Source organism: Microcaecilia unicolor, chromosome 2 (assembly GCF_901765095.1).
Source record: "Microcaecilia unicolor chromosome 2, aMicUni1.1, whole genome shotgun sequence".
Lineage (NCBI taxonomy): Eukaryota > Metazoa > Chordata > Amphibia > Gymnophiona > Siphonopidae > Microcaecilia > Microcaecilia unicolor.
Window position 1 is genome coordinate 622,453,693 of NC_044032.1, and position 20,636 is coordinate 622,474,328.

The 20,636-nt window shown below is 44.1% G+C and overlaps 1 protein-coding gene across 1 annotated transcript in view; it reads left to right on the plus strand.

Moving 5' to 3' along the window:
* ZNF827 (zinc finger protein 827) overlaps positions 1-20,636 on the plus strand; it is a 230,581-nt gene that overhangs the window by 131,721 nt on the left and 78,224 nt on the right. The window contains exons 3-4 of the mRNA XM_030191673.1: positions 9,632-9,807; positions 12,810-13,290. Coding sequence (XP_030047533.1) covers positions 9,632-9,807; positions 12,810-13,290 — 657 coding nt within the window. The remainder of the gene's footprint in view (positions 1-9,631; positions 9,808-12,809; positions 13,291-20,636) is intronic.

A 20,636-nucleotide genomic window follows, 5' to 3' on the forward strand; every position in this document is an offset into this window, starting at 1 on the left:
AGAAATCTGTGGTAAACACAGTGGCGTTCCTGGCCTGGATGGCACCCGGGGCGGAGCGCCGATGCGCCCTCCCCCCCCCCCCCCGGGTGCAGCGCGCCCCCCTGCTAGATAACACCTCCCCCCCCTCCGGCGAAATGACACCCCCCGGGTGCACGCCGCTGGGGGGGGTGCCGCGGCACGCGCCTGCTCCTCCGAGTTTGCTAAACTTCGTTTGTTCGCTGCAGCTCCCTCTGCCCCGGAACAGGAAGTAACCTGTTCCGGGGCAGAGGGAGCTGCAGCGAACGAACGAAGTTTAGCGAACTCGGAGGAGCAGGCGCGTGCCGCGGCACCCCCCAGCGGCATGCACCCGAGGCAGACCGCCTCCACCGCCCCCCCCCCCCTTGGTACGCCACTGGGTAAACAAGGGTATGTCAGATGAGAAAAACAGTCCAAATATGTAAGGCCAGATGTAAAAGGATTCATTGAAGGCCTTGGATGCCTAGGGAGCATAATTTCAGCACAATCTTGTGAGCCCAATTTCCAGTGACAGAAGCAGATTAGTTTCATTCTGCATCGTTGACATACACAACGTAATAATAATATTAAAAATGAGGGAACTACTGCTGCCTTTCCCCCTTTATTAGACTTGCATCTTCTCCTCTGCCAATTCAGAATCTGAAAGCTGCTCCGTCAGAACATCCTCCACTGGAACCCAGAAACACTGCACCAGAATATTCTCTCTCATATCAGGATTTTTGAAAAAGCAATCTCCCCAACACCTTTCTTTTTACACCTGGGAATTTCATGTCCCCAACATAGGGATGACTTCCATTCAGATAACGCTTGAGCCCTGGGTGAAGATTCCATCCAACAGTGGTCATAGGACTCCAATAAACCCCTCTGCCTTCTTTCATAATGAAAAGGTAGGTGAAAGATCTTCTTTTTTTTCTTTCTCCCAGAGGCTAAGCCAACTCCCAGGACCAAGCCTCTCCACAGCTCTGTGCTCCCTCTTGATAGCTCAGTAGAACATAGTAACATAGTGGATGACGGCAGAAAAAGACCTGCACGGTCCATCTAGTCTGCCCAACAAGATAAATTCATATGTGCTACTTTTTGTGTATATGTGTCATTTTCAGGGCACTATCCCTGCCTCCCAACCACCGGCTCTGGCACAGACCGTATAAGTCTGCCCAGCACTATCCCCGCCTCCCACCACCCAATCTCGGCTAAGCTTCTGAGGATCCATTCCCTCGGAACATGATGCCTTTATGTTTATCCAATGCATGTTTGAAAGGGTGCAAAGAGAAATAGCTTCTCTCTCTTTTTTTTTTTTTTCTTTGACTCCCAAGACCCTGTTCTTTAGAACCTAACTCTTGCAAGGATCAAGGCCGCAGGCTGTTGCTCTTTTCTTGTTGGCAGAATAGAGAGAGGATTGTCTCTTTGCCAATTAGTCTCCCCTTTACAATCTGTGCCATTATTAACTCCTCTAGTAGCCATTCCTAGTGATGAAATCAGCTAACAGATCAGTCCCACAGATTAACGTTATACATCTGCCATTGCAAGTGCTGACACTGCACCATAAAAAAAGACTTCTTTCAGAATTAGTTAAACCAGAATTTCACTCCAGTATAAAACAAGCACTACATAAGAAGTTTCTTGAGTTCCCTTTCGTCTCCTTTGCTTCCAAGACATGTACAAATATTGAATAATCTCTTGCTCTTACACAGTCCCAATTGTACCTGTCAAAGCAGTCTGTGGAGAATGCAGAGGGATACAGAGATATGTGCAGACACACATTGTTGGGCCTCATTTGCATGTCAGTAGGGGCTGCCAAGGAGGTTTGATTAACTGGAGACAGTGTGACATCACAAAGCTGAAGCCGGTCCACCCAAGGAGGTTTTCATTCTCCCCAGTGCAGCTGCTGCCATCTTAGTGCACCCAAACCAATGTAATTGTTAGGGCGACAAGCTCTGCTTACTGGCTTCAGCCCAGATAATAGGCCAAGCATGCTCCTGCCATCTCCTGTTAATCAAAACTCCTTGGGGGCTGCAAAGCAGGGCAGAAAGGAGGGGCCATGATGTACACAGAAGAGACAGTTGCTCAGCATCAGTCTTGGTACCTGTAACCTTTTCAGCCCATTAGGAATGATTTGTCTTGACTTAATTCTTCCTCGGATAGATGCTTTTCAAAGGCTGCAGCCACAGGCTTCTCAGAAAACATAGTAGGTACTTTTCCAGGAACTACTGGACTAGTTCTATCTTCTATCTTGTAACCTAGATCACAAAATGCCCTGTTGAGTAATGTATAGGCCTCAGTGTTAACTTAATGGTTGATGGATTATTATACTGTGTTTTCTGTTGCCACTGCTACTGTTTCACATCTGTGCATAATTCACCTTTCATTTGATTAGCATTACACTCTTGTTGTGTGGAGGCGGTTTTTTTTTGTTTGTTTTGTTTGTTTGTTTTGTTTTTACTGAACCATTTTCTGATCCTTAGTGGCTTGCAGTAATAGTCTCCTCACCCATGACCAGATAATACTACCAGGGCTATGAGTTGCCAGGCTTCAGCAGCACCTGAAGATTGTGCCACTGTCTTCAGCCAGATGAGGAAAAAATACTTTTCAGTTTTCAAAAATGTTTGTTCCTAGGGCTCTTAGGATCCTGTTTATTAAACCATGCTGTAGGCATGCTAACTTTTTAGTGTGTGCTAATGCTAGAGACCCCATAGGAATATATGAATGTGTCTAGCATTAGTGCGCGCTAAAAAGTTAGCGTGCCTACAGCGCGGAATAGTAAACAGGGCCATTATAATGTGGCACCCCAACATAATAGCCCTGACAAAAAAGCCCCAACAAAACAGCCTTGTAACAAAATATCCCTTGACAAAAATAACACATCACAAAAAAAGATGATAAACTACAAGTGAAATCTTCACTAATAAAGGCTCCTTCCAGCATTGCATTGTATAAAGCATTTTTTTTGTTACATTTGTACCCCGCGCTTTCCCACTCATGGCAGGCTCAATGCGGCAGGCAATGTAGGGTTAAGTGACATGCCCAGAGTCACAAGGAGCTGCCTGTGCTGGGAATCGAACTCAGTTCCTCAGTTCCCCAGGACCAAAGTCCACCACCCTAACCACTAGGCCACTCCTCCAAAATTCTAATAGCTACCAATTGGTATTCATGGTCTGTTCTGCTGTTTAGTGGAGGAGTGGCCTAGTGGTTAGGGTGGTGGACTTTGGTCCTGGGGAACTGAGGAACTGAGTTCGATTCCCGGCACAGGCAGCTCCTTGTGACTCTGGGCAAGTCACTTAACCCTCCATTGCCTGCCGCATTGAGCCTGCCATGAGTGGGAAAGCGCGGGGTACAAATGTAACAAAATTAAATTAAATTTAAGGAAACTGTTCTTCCATCAACATGCTAATTAAAAAAAAAAAAAACAGTATTGGCATCATTTTCATAGTGTTGCCAACCTTATCCTGTTTGGCAAGGAAAGATTATTAGGAAAAAAATGTAGTGCCATGTTCTAGGCAGCCTGATTGGGCCCTGTTGTCGGGGGGGGGGGCTAATTTGTCAAGGGCTATATTGTGGGCAGGCCATTTTAACAGTGGCTGTTATGTCAGGGGCTATTATGTTGGGAACTTTTTTGTTTGGAGCTTTTTTGTCGGGGGCCGTTTTTCGGGGCCATTTTGACCGGGTACCTTATAAGCTTAGAAGCTCCATTGGCTCCCAGTTAAGGAACGTTCTGTGTTCAAAGTTTGCACACTGGTTCATAAAGTCATTCATGGAAATGCTCCGGCCTACATGTCAGACCTTATTGATTCACCTCCCAGGAATGTTAAAAAATCAGCGCGTACATTCTTGAGACTCCACTTCCCTAGTTGTAAAGGTTTAAAATACGAACTAGTTCATGCGCCCTACTTTTCTTACATTGGCACGCAGCTGTGGAATACATTACCACTTGACCTAAAAAAATATTCACGACCTTATCAGCTTTCGAAAATCACTAAAGACTTACCTTTTTAATAAGACTTACCATAATAATCAATAATAGGAACTCCAACACATCACTACTTACTAGATAATCTGTCTGTTTTTTGATTTATCGAATTGGATAATCTGTCTGTTTTCTGTTTCTGATTTATTGAATTGAGTATATCCATTATGTTACACTTGTTCTTTATATAACCAATTGTTCTATCTACTCTTGATTGGCGATTGTCGGGATGTATTATTGTAAGCCACATTGAGTCTACAAATAGGTGGGGAAAATGTGGGATACAAATGCAATAAATAAATAAATAAATAATGCTATCTATATGGGAGTAGGGGTTGACAGTAATTTATATAGAAATAAAACATGAATTTACCTGAGCAGTTAATGAATATATTTCTGATAGAATAGAAAATAAACATTATAAAAGAAGCTTACACAATAAATACATTTTATTTAAAACAATAAAGCAAAACATTTCTTTTAAATAAGCAAATTGACTCTTGTGTATAAATATATACATCAAAAAGCTAAAGAAAAATGGAAATTGTAAGTAAAAAAAAATTCTTTAAGGTTGCGGAATAAAGTTACTAGAAAAGGCTGAAAAACACACATGATTACGCCATAAAACATGAGATCTTGAGGGAGTTCATAGGGAGAAAAAAAAGTCCTCAGAGGGAAATTGATCTTGTCGAGTTTGCTGTAGATAAATTCTCAGTGCAACTTCATTTGCTAGACCCTACAATCCATTGTAAACTTAATGCTGTCAGGAAGCTGGTGTTAATGTCGCTCTCTCAAAAAGGTGTTATAACTCAAGATGGTGATAAAACGTACTCATTTGTAACAGGGCATTTCTATGGCAACTTGGATACTGCCGATGTGTCATCCTCTTATGTGTTCTGAAGTGGCAGTAACTGAATTGTGTTCAGTAGGGCCATGAAGTTCTTATATGGAGTTATTTAGGTGAAATTTGTAGTTATTTTTTTCAGCTATAGCCTAGTCTGGTTAGACCAACGTGAAATAACTTAATCAGCTAAAATGTAGCTGGGTGGCTGGCTAGTGACCTACTGAAAATTTAAATGGAGAGGTGTGGTAGCCATGTTAGTCCACTCTTAAAGGTTTTCAATACAAATCAAACAAAATAAAACATGGAAAAGAAAATAAGATGATACCTTTTTTATCGGACATAACTTAATACATTTCTTGATTAGCTTTCGAAGGTTGCCCTTCTTCGTCAGATCGGAAATAAGCAAATGTGGTAGCAGATAGTATATATAAGTAATGCTTGGATGTTTCATTTATATATACTATCTGCTACCACATTTGCTTATTTCTGATCTGATGAAGAAGGGCAACCTTCAAAAGCGAATGGACATTACCTGACTCCTCCTCCCTCCCTAAATTCCCCCCAATTGTACCTACCATACATGTACCTTATCTACCACAATATCACCTTGTATTCATTCACACCATGTATTTGTTCAGACAGGAATCGGCTAACGCCGTTATCGGTAATATGTAAGCCACATTGAGCCTGCAAAAAGGTGGGAAAATGTGGGATACAAATGTAACAAATAAAAAAAAATAAAAAATAATCAAGAAATGTATTAAGTTATGTCCAATAAAAAAGGTGGTATCTTATTTTCTTTTCCATGTTTTATTTTGTTTGATTTCTATTGAAAATTTATGGATAAGATGATACCTTTTTTATTGGACATAACTTAATACATTTCTTGATTAGCTTTCGAAGGTTGCCCTTCTTCATCAGATCGGAAAATCTGATTTTCCGATCTGACGAAGGGCAACCTTCGAAAGCTAATCAAGAAATGTATTAAGTTATGTCCAATAAAAAAGGTATCATCTTATCCATGTTTTATTTTGTTTGATTTCTATTGATAACCTTAAGAGTGGACTAACACGGCTACCACACTCCTCTACTTATTGAAAATTTAAATGAATCATCTGCCCCCTTTAAATGTGCCTCTCTTTTCTCTCATATCCCAAAGCCTGGTTCATTATCTAAAACCCCTCTAACCCGTGTGTAACCCGGGTCTCGCTCCCAGCGTCCTGGGTACTGACTAGCTCTCAGGGTCAGACATCCTTGACCTGGGCCACAAACAAACAGTTTTATTTCTTATTTCACTTGTTGAGCTGGGCCACGGATTAAGTCACACTTCTGCTCTTTTACTTATTTATTTTTTAGTCTGGGAGCAGATAAACTTCACTCACTCCAAAGAAATTCTCCAAAGCAGGTTTTTTTTAAAATGAAACAATGGTAATATTTACTTGAACACGGCAACAAGCAGGAATTGCAAACTTCATTCTTGTAAGCAGCAAACAGTTAATATTGGTTTAAGAGGTTTCTGTCAAGCCAAGACTAATCAAGCCCCACTCTCCCTATAGGCTTCTGTATTTCTCCTATGGTATTTACATATTTACAGCTCCTCCAATCCAATACCCATCCCTTTGGGCGAAATAATCCAAGGCTGTGCTTACAGCGTTCGTTCGTTCGTTCGTTCGTTGTCACAAGCTGTCCTGCTGGACACTTCCCAGCTGGCAGACCCTCTCAGGACCAGACCTCCCTGTCTGTCCTTTCCTCCAGAGGTGCATTTCTACATGCTGCACTCTCCAGCCCCGCACAGGCTCTTGCCTGTTCTTGCTCCCGGGCTGGGTTTACCCCTTTCACCCACCCGGAGCACTGCTCTCCCCTCAGTTATTGCTTTACTTGGCGATAGCTCCCAGTTTGACTCAGCTGATTTTTGCGTTTCCAGGACACCCCTCTACTTATGGGTCCTGGCAGGGGTGAAGGCAACCAAAGACCATATGCTCACTAATCCCATCACAATTTAAAATAGTAAGCAGCCTACTGCAAACTACACAACAGAACCAGCCTTTCCAGTCACAACTAACTGGCAATGATTTTGCCACTTACTTTGCCAACAAAATTAAAGTTCTCCATCAGGGCCTACAGATAGTCCCATCAAAGCTCCTACCAGCTTTGATGGGACACCCTCTTCCCCACTATGCACAACCATCTGGGACTCATTCAGCCAGGTCACAGAGGAAGCTCTTGAAAATATCCTGAAAGGTTTATGGCCTACAATCTGCTCCCTTGATCCCCTGCCCAGGAAAGATTGTACAAGGAGTGAGCACAGACCTCATTGAAGGGGCCACTAAAATTGTTAACTCCTCTCTTATGGAAGAGCAACTGTCAACACTAAAAAGAGTTGTGGTGCGCACCCTACTGAAAGAGCTCACTGAACTAGGGCAAGCTCAAAAACTACTGACCAGTCTCTAACATTCTTTCCTGGCAAAACTTATAGAAAGGATAGTCTGCAGTCAACTCAACGACTGACTAATTGAAAGTAATTGGCTAGACCCATGTTAATCTGGCTTCAGACCTGGGTACGGAACAGAGATAGCACTTGTGTCCCTTCTCGATGATCTGCACAAAACAATGACAAGGGATCTGCCTCGATACTAGTGTTGCTCAATTTCTCAGTAGCCTTGGACACCGTGGATCATAATATCATGCTTTCAAGACTGTCAGAAATAGGTATCACTGGCACAGTATTTACTTGGTTCAAATCTGTCAGATAGACAACAATCAGTTCTGTTAAGGAACAACACATCATTACCTTGGGCACTGGACTGTGGGGGTGCCACAGGGATCCATAATGTCTCCCATTTTATTTAATATCTACCTCAAGCCTATGGCTGAGCTGCTTTGGTCAATGGACACAAAATTCTATATCTATTCTGATGATGTGCAACTACTCATACCCTTTGAACCAGATCTACCCACAGTTCCGAGAAAACTGACTGACTGCCTAACTGCAAATCAGAAATGGGCAAACAACAAACTTTGCCTGAACCCAAATAAAATAGAGATTCTTTGGGTACCAAACACAAGTGGACAAATGCCCAACTTCAAAATACATTTTGGGAAGTATGAACTCCCCCCCCCCCCCCTAAAATCACCGGTCAGGAATCTTGGAATACTGCTAGACTCATCACTCACTCTGATCCCACAAATTCAAACAACCTTCAAAAATTGTCTCTTATCACCTACAGCAGCTACAAAATCTCTCTTCATATATTGAAAAGATGAGTCTGACTACAGTGGTCCATGCCATGATAATATCACTACTATAGATTACTGTAATGCCCTGTATACTGGCCAAACCAAAAAGAGTTTGTATCAGTTCCAACTAATTCAGAATAGTGCAGCATGACTGATAGAAGGCTACATGTGGCATAACCACTTTACGCCCTTCAAAAGCTACACTGGCTACTAGTACCTTACAGGGCTAAATTTAAAACTCTGTGTTTGATTTTCAAGGCCCTCAGACAAAATGGGCCAGAGTACTTAAAGAATAAGTTAACCCTTTACACACCTTTAAAACCTCTAAGGTCCTCTCAAGGATCATCACTATCTGTACCCTCATCGAAAGAAATTGTACAATGTGATACCACCAGCGAGCCTTCTCAGGAGTAGCCCTCACACTCTGGAACTTACTTCCAGAAGGCTGCGTTTAACTCGAAACTATATCTACTTCAGGAAGCAAGGTGAAAGCCTGGCTCTTCTCCCAAGTTTTTAATATGTAGGGTGACTGGCTATACACCCATTCTGCACCTGGACTAGCTTGCTACACATATTGTCACTTAGATCAGTTCCTTCTCTCTTGCTTAACTATACAAAGAACTTTGCCTTGATTTTAGCTAACCATCAAATTATCCTAACTGATTCTCTATCACGCATCTTGTTCCTATCATATATCTGCTCTTGGTCCCTCAGCTATATGGTAAGCCGTATTGTGGAAACTATTTAGCATCATATCTACGTTAGCTAAATTCTCTAATGCTTGTTTATTAGGTGTATCATTAGTATTATGCTAGCATTGTATTATATCTCTGGTGTTTGAATTTCAGTGCTTTTAAATGTGTATATTTTTTATACTGTTTCACGGTAGTTCTATTATTAGGTTTCAATTTACTGTTTTCAAGTTTACCTCATTTATTGTATTTATGTTTATTCTTGGTTATTTTACTATTGTTATGCTGTTAACAAAATTGTAAGTTTTATGTTAAACTGTTCCTGCTGTACACCGCCTTGGGTGAATCTCTTCATAAAGATGGTTAATAAATCCCAATCAATCAATAAAATAAATAAATAGACGCTCTGAATGTTGAGCACCTGATTCTCATAACATGATGTCTGTTTTAGTGGCCCTTTACTAGGAGAAAAAAAATCATTAGCGTGCACTAAATCCATTAGTTCACCTTAGTAAAAGTACCCCTAAGTTTGTACTTGAGGTAATCAAGGGTAAAGTCACTTCACTAGTTAGTTTCACACATTCCTTGTATTAAAAATGTTGTTTTAAGATGCATTAAAATATAGTGCATTGATTACCAGTTTAAAGTGCATTAACTTGATTTATCATGCACTAAACTTTTTAAGGCACACTTATGGAACTAATTTGTGCAAATGCACAATCCTAGTAATGGATGAGAAGAATAAGATGGTAGATAAAATGTTAAATATACAGGATTTTATGATTTGCTTTGGTAGCATTTCTAGCATAGGGGGAAAGCCCTTTTTAAAGTCATCTCCTTACTGAGTCATTTTCTCCACCCACCCCCCAACCCCGCTTGTAGTCTCAGAAGAAGAAGGAGGAGGAAAACCTTTCCAGTGCCCAATATGTGGTTTGGTGATAAAAAGGAAGAGCTACTGGAAACGGCATATGGTGATTCACACAGGTCTGAAAAGTCATCAATGCCCGCTCTGCCCATTCCGCTGTGCCCGCAAGGACAATCTAAAGTCACACATGAAGGTAAGGCCAACATGTTAACATGAAAATAGTTCCAGAATTTATCATGTTTAATATGCTATTCCTCTCTTTCCGGGTTTTTTTTTGTAGGGACACTAACAAATTAGGTAACGCAGTAATGAGTGATTTCTATCACCTTAACAAACAAAATATAAGCGGAAAAAGCTGTGTAAAAAAATCAAGAAAATCAACAAGACACCATTCAAAGTATGTCCTGTTCCAGTCTCCAAATACCAAAAAGAAGAAAGTAGAGCAAAAAGACCTCAGAATTGTAATGTTCAAAATCCCACATCTCTATATAATAATTGGTCAATCTGCTTCCCTGGATGGCTGGCTGGCTGGGTTCGTAACCATATGCAAATGACGTATAAGTAATCGGCTCACCTCCAGCCTTCCCTTCCCTCTCAGTGTCCCGCCTTCACGGAAAGAGGAAATTATGTCAGAGGAGGGTGGGCCACTGAGAGGAAAGGGAAGGCTGGAGGTGAGCTGAGCCTGCCGCTTTCACTGACGCCGCTGCGACTTCAGGTAAAATGGAAGGAAAGGAGGGTTGTTGTGGGAGAAGAAGGCGGGCAGGTGAGGGCTGGGGTTGAACTGTAACTCAGGTGCTTAAAAGGGGGACAGGTGGGGGTGGGGCGAGTCACTGGACATGGATGGGAGGGGAGGGGAGAATCGCTGGACATGGAGGGGAGAGCAGGGGAGAGATGAGAAATCGCTTAGACGAGAGCCTTCCTAGGGCCCATTCCATTTTTGGAAAACAAGCTTTTTTTGCTGTTGTATATAACTTGCACTGTGTAAAGAGTAAGATCAATCATCAGTCCAAGAAATCTCAAATTTTGCATTAGGCAAACTATCAAAACTATTGTGTTTTAAGAACAGCTGATTCATAGAATATAATTGCTTTATTATCAAGATTTGAATAGGGTTTTCTTGCACCTCTGAGTAGACTTCTCTTTCCATGTATGAGTTTTGAAAGTTTTCCTAATTTAAAGTTAATATTTATAAAGTAGAGTTTTTTCCTTGATAGTGAGTGATCTTGTTTTTATTCAGTGCAAGTTATGCACTATGGGGCTCATTGTCAAAGCACTTAAGCCCAGATGCACTAAGATCCCGGTTAAGAATCCATTCGTATTTTGAAATCGGTAAAAATTACTGATTTGGAAATACAGATGGATTCCCAAAGAGAATTGTATGCAAATGAGCTGCTTGTTGTTTTTGTGACCCAGCCCATTTGCATGCGATAGGGGGGAAGCCAGTTGGCCAGCTGAAGATCCGCAAAGCAGCCCATCGCTAAGCATGGCTTCTGTGTGCATGCTACAGACAGCTCTCATACACACAGACAGCATGTAGTGTCTGTATAGAGATCTTGTTGCAGTTGTTTGTTTTTCATTAGTGTATTTAGGGCACAGTGTAATATTTACAGTGTTGCCTTTTCGTGCATAAGGTTGTTGCTTTTCGAGTCTTGGGAGTTAGTGCTGTTAAGGTATGGTAAGATTCTGAATGTGTTTTTGCACTTTTGTGCATAATGCTTTGTAGTTAGGGATTGTGTGATGGCCTTACTGAGGTGACATCAAAACTTTAACTTAATTTTAGTTTATCATAAAATCAGACAGGGTTTTAGAAAATGTTACAGAATCTGTTGTGTATTGAGGTGGTTGTCTTTATAGAAGATGTGTATGATCAGGTTTAAATTATGAGATACTGCCAATTGAGGGATCTTTAAATACAGTTGAATGTTTCCATAGGTTTGTATGTGGTTTAGTCTTAAGTGTTTGACATTGAGTTTAAAATATGTAACATGTCATCATAATACATGGAGAAGCCCCTATCTACATGAATAACCTTATCGACCTCCCAACCAGAAACAGTTTGACATCTTCCCGTACTTACCTTAATTTACACCTTCCCAACTGCAAAGGTATCAAGTACAAATCCTCCTATGCAACCAATTTTTCCTTTTCGGGTAGCCAGCTTTGGAACGCTCTACCAAGACACATCCGAACTATAAACGGCCATTTGCCCTTCAGAAAAGCATTGAAGACCCATCTCTTCAAGAAAGCCTACCCCAATGATTCAACTTAACTAAAGCCTACCCACATGATTCTGTTCCGACGATTGCTATACATTGACCACGTCTCCCATTCGCCTTATTGCTACCCCCTATCCTTTCCTCTCCATCCTCCCTACACCTACCTCCTAACGTTCATTTCCCTCTACACTCAGTCCCTCCTATGTTCAATTTACTTATCCGTTAACCCCATTATTATTACGTTTACTACAATTTGTATAATCTTCTTAAAGACTTTGTAATTCTTTTTACTGTTACTATGTAAGCCGCATTGAGCCTGCTATGGGAAAGCACGGGGTACAAATGTAATAAATGAAGGCACATGCAGGCATTACTTGACAATAAGAGTAGCCAGCAGCCATTCCTTGGGCTTCAGTCCCTTTACCACCATTTCAAATGTATAGATTGAATGCACTGCAAGAAAAACCTCACTCTGACCATCAATTTCACATCTGGATGGGCCTCCCTTGTCATCTCTGCACTCTGGTCCAGCATATTCCTTCCTGGGTATATGCAGTGTTTGAAGGGATAGGGGAATAAGGATGTACCCAGGAACATGAGCAATTACTATATTTATTTGACTGTACATGTACTGTAGTGAAGGTCAAATAGTTTCTTCTTGACCTTGCCCTCAACAAATTTATATAAGAGCACTGCAATCAGTCTTACTGACCTGTCTTAGTCAGAATCACAACTAACATGGTTGATTTGATTTATTTACTTAATATACCACTTAATACAACAAAGTTTTAAAGCAGTTTATAATAATAAAATACAGTATGCTAATAATATAGAAAATAATACAAATAAAGCATTATAACAAATTAAAAATACAAAAAAAAAAACCTATAATATAAATTATTAAAGTAACAAAAATGCCAAAGCATTAGGAGACTTGCATCCATTTTTCACCAAATTTGTGTCTTGGTTTCTTCACCAGGTTCATCAGCACCAGGATAGGGGTGAGACCTTCCAGTGCCAGCTCTGCCCTTTCACCTCCTCCCGCCATTTCAGCCTGAAACTCCACATGCGCTGCCATCAGCACTTCCTGAGGACAGAAGCCAAAGTGAAGGAAGAGATCACGGACATGGAGGTCAAAGGGTCGCAGCTCAGTGACTCTCTGGGGAGCCAGGAGGGAGGGACTGAGTCACCAGGATCCGCATCCTCGTTTCATAGCACTCTGCTTCCTGAACAAGCCGGTCAGGTCAACGATGCCACCCCACCACTGACTGTCAAGGAGGAGCCCGCAGAAGATGACTGCTTGTCATCTGTGTCCCTTTCAGTGAGTAGCAGTGACAGACCCAACAGCAAGAACCACATAAAGCTAAATGACACCTTGAACTATGTCAGCAGCACATCCTCCCTCTTTAGCCAGGATATCTCTGTCAAGATGGCCTCCGACTTTCTGATGAAACTCTCAGGTACTCTGCATTTCCTTCTGTCACGCTGAAAATACACATCCTGCATGCTGAAAAACATTCCACGTTTTCTAACATGCTGTTGGCGACTGCGCTTTCTGCAGAAATCTTAGCAGGTGAAGAAATGCGCTGTAGTTTTGAAATGTCTGAAGAAAGCATGAGGTCAATACTCAGTGAGCCGGCAGAGAAGTTATCCGGCTGCAGTCTAGCCGAATATTCGGCAGCATTTAGCCAAGGTAAAAGTGCCACTGAATATACCAGCCTAAAGGTACCTGAATAAATATATCCAGGTAACTTTGCTGCTCTCTTGGCTTTTGACTATTGTTAGAGAAAGTAGCAGAAAGAATAGCACCTTGATTCTCTTTCCCTCTCATTGGCAGATTTAAAAAAAATAAAGTTGGATGGTCGATTATTTCTTGTATCCCCCTGCCCATCCCTACCTTAAATAGTGTTGGCTGAATTCTCATTCCTGAAGCCCAGTAGGAGGAAAGGCTCAGTTGAATATTAAGGCTGCAATTCTGTAAATTAGCACCTCGTTCTAGGCACTGCAAAGGGGCATCCATAGCACCAATTTTATGTCTGTTTAAGGGCATGCCTAAGGTGTAGCAAAAGAGAAGGTCAAAGTACACAAATACAGAATGGAAAAAGCACCAAGGGCCATCGAGCATGGGATAGTCAAGAGACCCCTTTGTCAGGGGTCAAACAAATTGGTCAGGGCTCTTGAAAATTTCCAAAATATAGTTTCATAGCAAGCACAATTGGGAACCAGAACTTTTCAGCAAGTGGCATCAGAGGGATCAAAGGCTTGCCGAAAAGTTCTGGTTGCCAGTTGTGCTTAGTGTGATACAGTATTTTGGAAGTTTTCAAGAGCCCTGACCAATTTGTTTGACCCCTGACACAAGCGTTTCATGCTGAAACACGACCCGTGTTGGGTTCACCAGTAAAGGACTCTTGACGATCCCATGCTTGACGGCCCTTGGTGCTTTTTTGGTTCTGTATAAGGACATGCCTAAGCCATTGTAGGATATTAGCGCAAAGCTGCATTGGCGCACCAAAGTTAGGCACACCTACTTAATAAAGTTCAGTGACTGGCATAACTGGACGAGCAAAAGTGCGCCATGCAATGCATGCGACTGATAGTATTCTATGAGCTCTGTGTGTTGCTTGGTGACATGACCGTGCTCCGCCCACACGTACCTCCCCTGGCAGTTGTGCGCTAAGCGATTTATAGAATACCACCTAGCACTTAAGTGCATAACTGCCAACTATTTGCGCCAGTCCTGTGTAAGTGCCTACTAATCTACAAACTAGGCACACTATTGGCACCTAAATCTAGCAGGAGAGAAAGTCCGATTAGAGAGTTGAATTTGGTCTACAACACACAAGAATGAAAAAAAATTTATATCACATGAGCACAAGCACGAATACTGTTCACCCTGAATGAGCAGTTATACCATTCTGGCACAACGGTGACTCGAGCTCCACCTGTCGGATAAGTGTGATCTAAGTACATCTGCATTGTAAAGCATGGATGAATGATCCGCACTGTTAGAATAATGTATGGAAGGAGGATAGGCCGCAGTGCAATGATGTAAGGCTGCTTATCCTATATAATAATTCTCACCTCCAACGTTCTATGCTTGGGACCATGGATCCCTGGCTGCAAGTGGTCTGCGAGGCAGACACGCACGGACGTCACTGACGTCAGCACAGCTGATTCCAAGGCAAGGGGAGGAGTAGGGAAACACGTGCAGCGTGTTTCCCTACTCCTCCTACTGCCTCGGAATCAGCTGTCACCCCCCCCCCCCCCCCGCGCTATGGCCCCCTCGAGACCCACCCCCTCCCGCGAACCTGTCGATCCCCCCCCCGAACGCCGAAAACTGCCACCACCGCCGTTGTTGTGCTACCTTCCCTTCCCGTAGGTTCGTCAATCATCTTCTTAGAAAGTTTAACTCCGTGCGTCTGGACGCACGGAGTTAAACTTTCGAAGAAGATGATTGAAGAACCTACGGGAAGGGAAGGTAGCACAACAACGGCAGCGGTGGCGGCAGTTTTCGCTGGCACGGGGGGGGAACGAAAGGTTCGCGGAAGGGGGGGGTTCGAGGGGGCCATAGCACGGGGGGGGGGGGGGGAATTGCCTGCCTAAGGCCCGTTTCCTTGCCTACAGAAACGGGCCTTTTTTACTAGTATTATATTATTCACTCGAGCGTTTGGGGTGATCAGTAATACGCACAACTGAGCACTGTTCAATTTTAAATTTTAAAGCTATCTAGGAATAGCTTTGATGGCAGCACTATATAGTTATTAAATATAAGAGCATATTTAAAAAATCCAAAAAAAAAGGTTTTTAATGAAATTCCATTAGTTGTGAATTTATGAAACCGGGACATAGAAAGGATACCCCAGATTTGAAATACTTGAACCTAAATTTACATGCCAGCTAATAGGATTGCCTTTGACATATTGCTACGGTCCTGCTGTTTATTCACTTCACCTGGTTGGATTGTTTATTGATTGCTGACTACTGGTTAGAGTGGTGGACTTTGGTCTTTGGGAACTGAGGAACTGAGTTCGATTCCCACTTCAGGCACAGGCAGCTCCTTGTGACTCTGGGCAATTCACTTAACCCTCCATTGCCCCATGTAAGCCGCATTGAGCCTGCCATGAGTGGGGAAACGCGGGGTACAAATGTAACAAAAATAAAATAGATACTATTGGAGATTCTAGATGGAATGTTGCTATTCCACTAGCAACATTCTATGTAGAAGCCTGCGCGGCCACATTGGTGATCTGCAAGGGCCGACTTCTACATGGAATGTAGTAACAGTGGAGGAGTGGCCTAGTGGTTAGGGTGGTGGGCTTTGGTCCTGCAGAACTGGGTTCGATTCCCGCTTCAGGCACAGGCAGCTCCTTGTGACTCTGGGCAAGTCACTTAACCCTCCATTGCCCCATGTAAGCCGCATTGAGCCTGCCATGAGTGGAAAAGTGGGGGGTACAAATGTAACAAAAATAAAATAGATACTATAGGAGATTCTACATGGAATGTTGCTACTATTGGAGATTCTACATGGAATGTTGCTATTCCACTAGCAACATTCCATGTAGAAGGCAGCGCAGGCTTCTGTTTCTGTGAGTCTGACGTCCTGCACATACGTGCAGGACGTCAGACTCACAGAAGCAGAAGCCTGCGCGGCCACATTGGTGATCTGCAAGGGCCGACTTCTACATGGAATGTTGCTAGTAGAATAGCAACATTCCATGTAGAATCTCAAATAGTAGCAACAGTGGAGTGGCGGCCTAGTGGTTAGGGTGGTGGACTTTGGTCCTGGGGACCTGAGGAACTGAGTTCAATTCCCACTTCAGGCACAAGGCAGCTCCTTGTGACTCTGGGCAAGTCACTTAACCCTCCATTGCCCCATACAATGTTGGGCTTAGGCCCACCCAGTAACAGTACACCTATGATGTGGCTGGCAGGGATCCCCATGCCTCACCAGCCAAAATCCCCCAACAACTGTCCCTCCTGCACACCTGCAGTGAGCAGTGACTGATACATACTGTTCGCACCAGCCCCGCAGCCTTCCCTCTGATGTATTCCCGCCTTTGAGGAAACAGGAAGTTGCATCAGAGGGAAGGCTGTGGAGCCAACATGAGCAGTGTGTATTAGTTGCTGCTTGCTGCCGGTGCAAATTTGCTATTAAAAGGTATGTGGGGGAGGGGGGATGTTTTGGCATGCAGGTGAGAGAGGGAGAGACTAAATTACTTGTGGGACAGGGCGGAGTTCTTCCCATCCATCTTGGACCTAGGCCCACCCAAAATTGGGTGTCTGGCTTTGCCCCTGGCCCCATGTAAGCCACATTGAGCCTGCCATGAGTGGGAAAGCACGGGGTAGAAATGTAAAAAAAAATACTGTATCAGCACTTACTATTCAGCTCTGAATGGGGCAATAAAAGTCTTTCCTTCTCCAACTGGGTTTGAAAGCTATTTTGAGGACTTGTGCAATGTGGGGGGGGGGGGGGGGGGGGAGGGTTTAAGATAAAGGAAGGGAGCTACTCTACTGCATTGCATATTTAAAAAAAAATCTTGCAAGACAGAAGGGGTAGGGTATTGGTCACTGTTCAGCTCAGTGGCGTACCGAGGATGGCAGCCACCACTACGCCCTCCCCCCGGCACATCACCCCCATTCCCCCTGAAGCGCACCATCCTCATCACCTGGAGGTGCACGGAGCAGTCGTGCGGCTGCCGGCTCTGATGGTTCCCCTGCTCCGCTCATAGAATAGGAACAGGAAGTAACGTTAGAGGGGGCAGGGAACCGGCGGAGCCAACAGCCACACGACTGCTCCGTGCACCCCTTTGTTGCCTGCACCCGGGGTGGACCACCCCCATCACCCTGCCCTTGGTATTCTAGAGGTTCAGCTGCTAGTTTTTGTGCTTTAGTTATCTGGTTAAGTTTAGGACAGCTCCAACCAGCCTTAACCAGTTATCTTTAGCCATAATATCTATGCCCGACTCTCTAACTGGAGAGAACGTTTGTCTGGACATCTCGAGCTGGTTATCGGGATGAGAGTTTTAAAAGTAAAGCTTTGTCTAGTTAGTTCTGCCACACAGTTTTATTGAGTATGTGCTCATTTTGTCCTGAATGGCTTTCCTGTGGATTGACTTAGTCACATCCTAGACTGATGCTAAAAATATAACCTGATATCACCACTGCTGTGTTTTACCTTCAATATATGTGGCAAGAGAACCTGAGTGCATGGGAAAACAGATTGAAAAGCACATATTCTAAGCTTCACACAAAGCTAACTTTCCTGAGTGCGTATGTGTGTATTTATGTGTAATTGTAGTTTAGTTTATTCATTTACTATGTCGCCCACTTAGGGCTCAGGCCCATCCAACAGTAGCACATGGTAATGAAAATGCTGCTCTCCACAATACTGGCACCTTCGCATGCTCAGTTTTCAGCGCAAGCCTGCTGCAGACTACCAAGTTGGAGACTGGAGATGAAGCATTTTCCCACCAGCTGAGATATTTTTTTTGATGTGGGGGTGGGGGAGAGAACATTTGGTGCCCACCCACTTCTTGCCTAGGCCCACCCAAAATTTGCTGTCTGGCTATGCCCCTGCAGTGGCTTCTCCCAGGGCCGTGCCGATGCGGTAAGCGGGGTAAGCGCCACAGGGGGGCGCCATCCTCTGGGGGGCGCCGCCGCTGCGTGCTGTAGAAAAGATCCTGCTGGTCCTCAGCTCAGAGCCTTTTTCCTCTGTTGTCCCACTTCCTTAGGGATCTTTCAACTCAAAACCCGGCTCCCTGGGGAGACAGGCTGTTTCCAGCACCCTTTTAATTTACAGCAAGGCTTTTACACCTAGTTCCAATTGCATCAGGGCCTTTCCAAACACAGCCCTAAATGTAGCCCGGCTTTTCAAACACAGTCTCAAAAAGTAGCAAGGCCTTTAAACACAGTTCCACTTGCAGCAGGGCTTTTCCAAACACAGCCCTAAATGTAGCCTGGCTTTCCAAACACAGTCTCAAAAAGTAGCAAGGCCTTTAAACACAGTTCCACTTGCAGCAGGGCCTTTCCAAACACAGCCCTAAATGTAGCCTGGCTTTTCAAACACAGTCTCAAAAAGTAGCAAGGCGTTTAAACACAGTTCCACTTGCAGCAGGGCCTTTCCAAACACAGCCCTAAATGTAGCCTGGCTTTTCAAACACAGTCTCAAAAAGTAGCAAGGCGTTTAAACACAGTTCCACTTGCAGCAGGACTTTTCCCAACACAGCCCTAAATGTAGCCAAGCTTTTCAAACACAGTATCAAAAAGTAGCAAGGCTTTTAAACACAGTTCCACTTGCAGCAGGGCTTTTCCAAACCCAGCCCTAAATGTAGCCTGGCTTTTCAAACACAGTATCACAGAGTAGCAAGGCTTTGCGCGGGCTCAAAGCCTCCGGGTCCCACCCTCTTGGTCAGCCTTTTCTCCTGACCTCCTCCCGCTTGACCCGGACAGCCCCTTATACCTCCTGCTCTGACTGAGTCAGAGCCAACAGCTCCATCGGTTCCTCAGGGACCTCCTCTGGCTCTCCTTGTTCCATTGCCTCTGGCTCCTCTCCTTCTCTCTCCTCTGGAGACCAGTCCATTTTCTCCTCTCCCCACCCCTTTTCCAGCTGATCTCTCTTTTCCTCATTAACCGGGCTAGGCTGCTTTTCCTTCCCCCACCCTCGGTTCAGCCACCTCCTCCACCAGGGTGGTGACTCAGCTTTTCCCCTTTTCTGGCAGCCCTCTTCTGGAGCTTCTTGGTTTTGCACCCTATTTCTCCTTACCCGGGGTTCTCCTGGGGCTTTCTGGGACTTGTAGTGTTCTACTCTTATGTCCCTTTTGGGCAGGATCGGAACCCCCACCGGGCCTTCTTTCCCTTTTTGGTAGCTGGGGTTCCTCCCCATCCCCTTTCTTTCTCCAGACTCCTTACCATACTCCTTACATACCCCCCCCCCCCTTAAGCTTTCACTCCCCCTCCGTTTTCCCTTCTCCTCTGTATCCTCCTCTACCCGGGATAGGGCGTCCACATTCGCCAGACACTTCCCCGGACGATGCTCCACTGTGTACTGGAAGGGTTGCAAGGCTAAATACCAGTGCATCAGCCTTCCATTGTTGTTTTTCATTAAATTAAGCCACTTCAGTGGAGCATGGTCCGTCACCAATTTGAAGGGGCGCCCTTCCAGATAGACTGTACATTCTTGCACCGCCCATCTTATGGCTAGACACTCCTTCTCTATGGTGGAATAATGGGTCTCATGCGGTAGGAGTTTTCGGCTTAGATACAGAACAGGGTGCTCTGCCTCTTCGTGTTCTTGAGACAGCACCGCCCCTAGCCCCTACCCGAAGCATCGGTTTGCAGGATAAAAGGTTTTCTAAAATCCACTGCCTTCAACACCGGTTCCTGGCACAGGGCATTCTGCATCTGCTCTAGGGCCCGTAACTCCTCCTCCCCCCATTTCAGCTGATCGGGGTTCTTACCCTTCAACATATCGGTTAAGGGGGTAGCTATTTCGGAAAAGTGAGGGATGAATCGCCTGTAATAGCCCACCATACCTAGGAATCGCCGCAACAGTTTTTTTCGGCTGGGTCTGGGAAATTCTTGGATACTTTGAACTTTGTTCAATAAAGGCCGCACCTCACCTCGGCCTACATTATAGCCTAAGTACTTGACCCTATATTGGGCAAAGCAACACTTTTTAGGGTTAAGGGTAAGACCCGCCTCCCGAAAAGCTTGCAGCACTGCCCCGACCTGCTTTAAATGGGTGTCCCAGTCCTCAGTGTGGATTACCACATCATCCATATACGCTGCCGCATAGGTCTGATGTGGT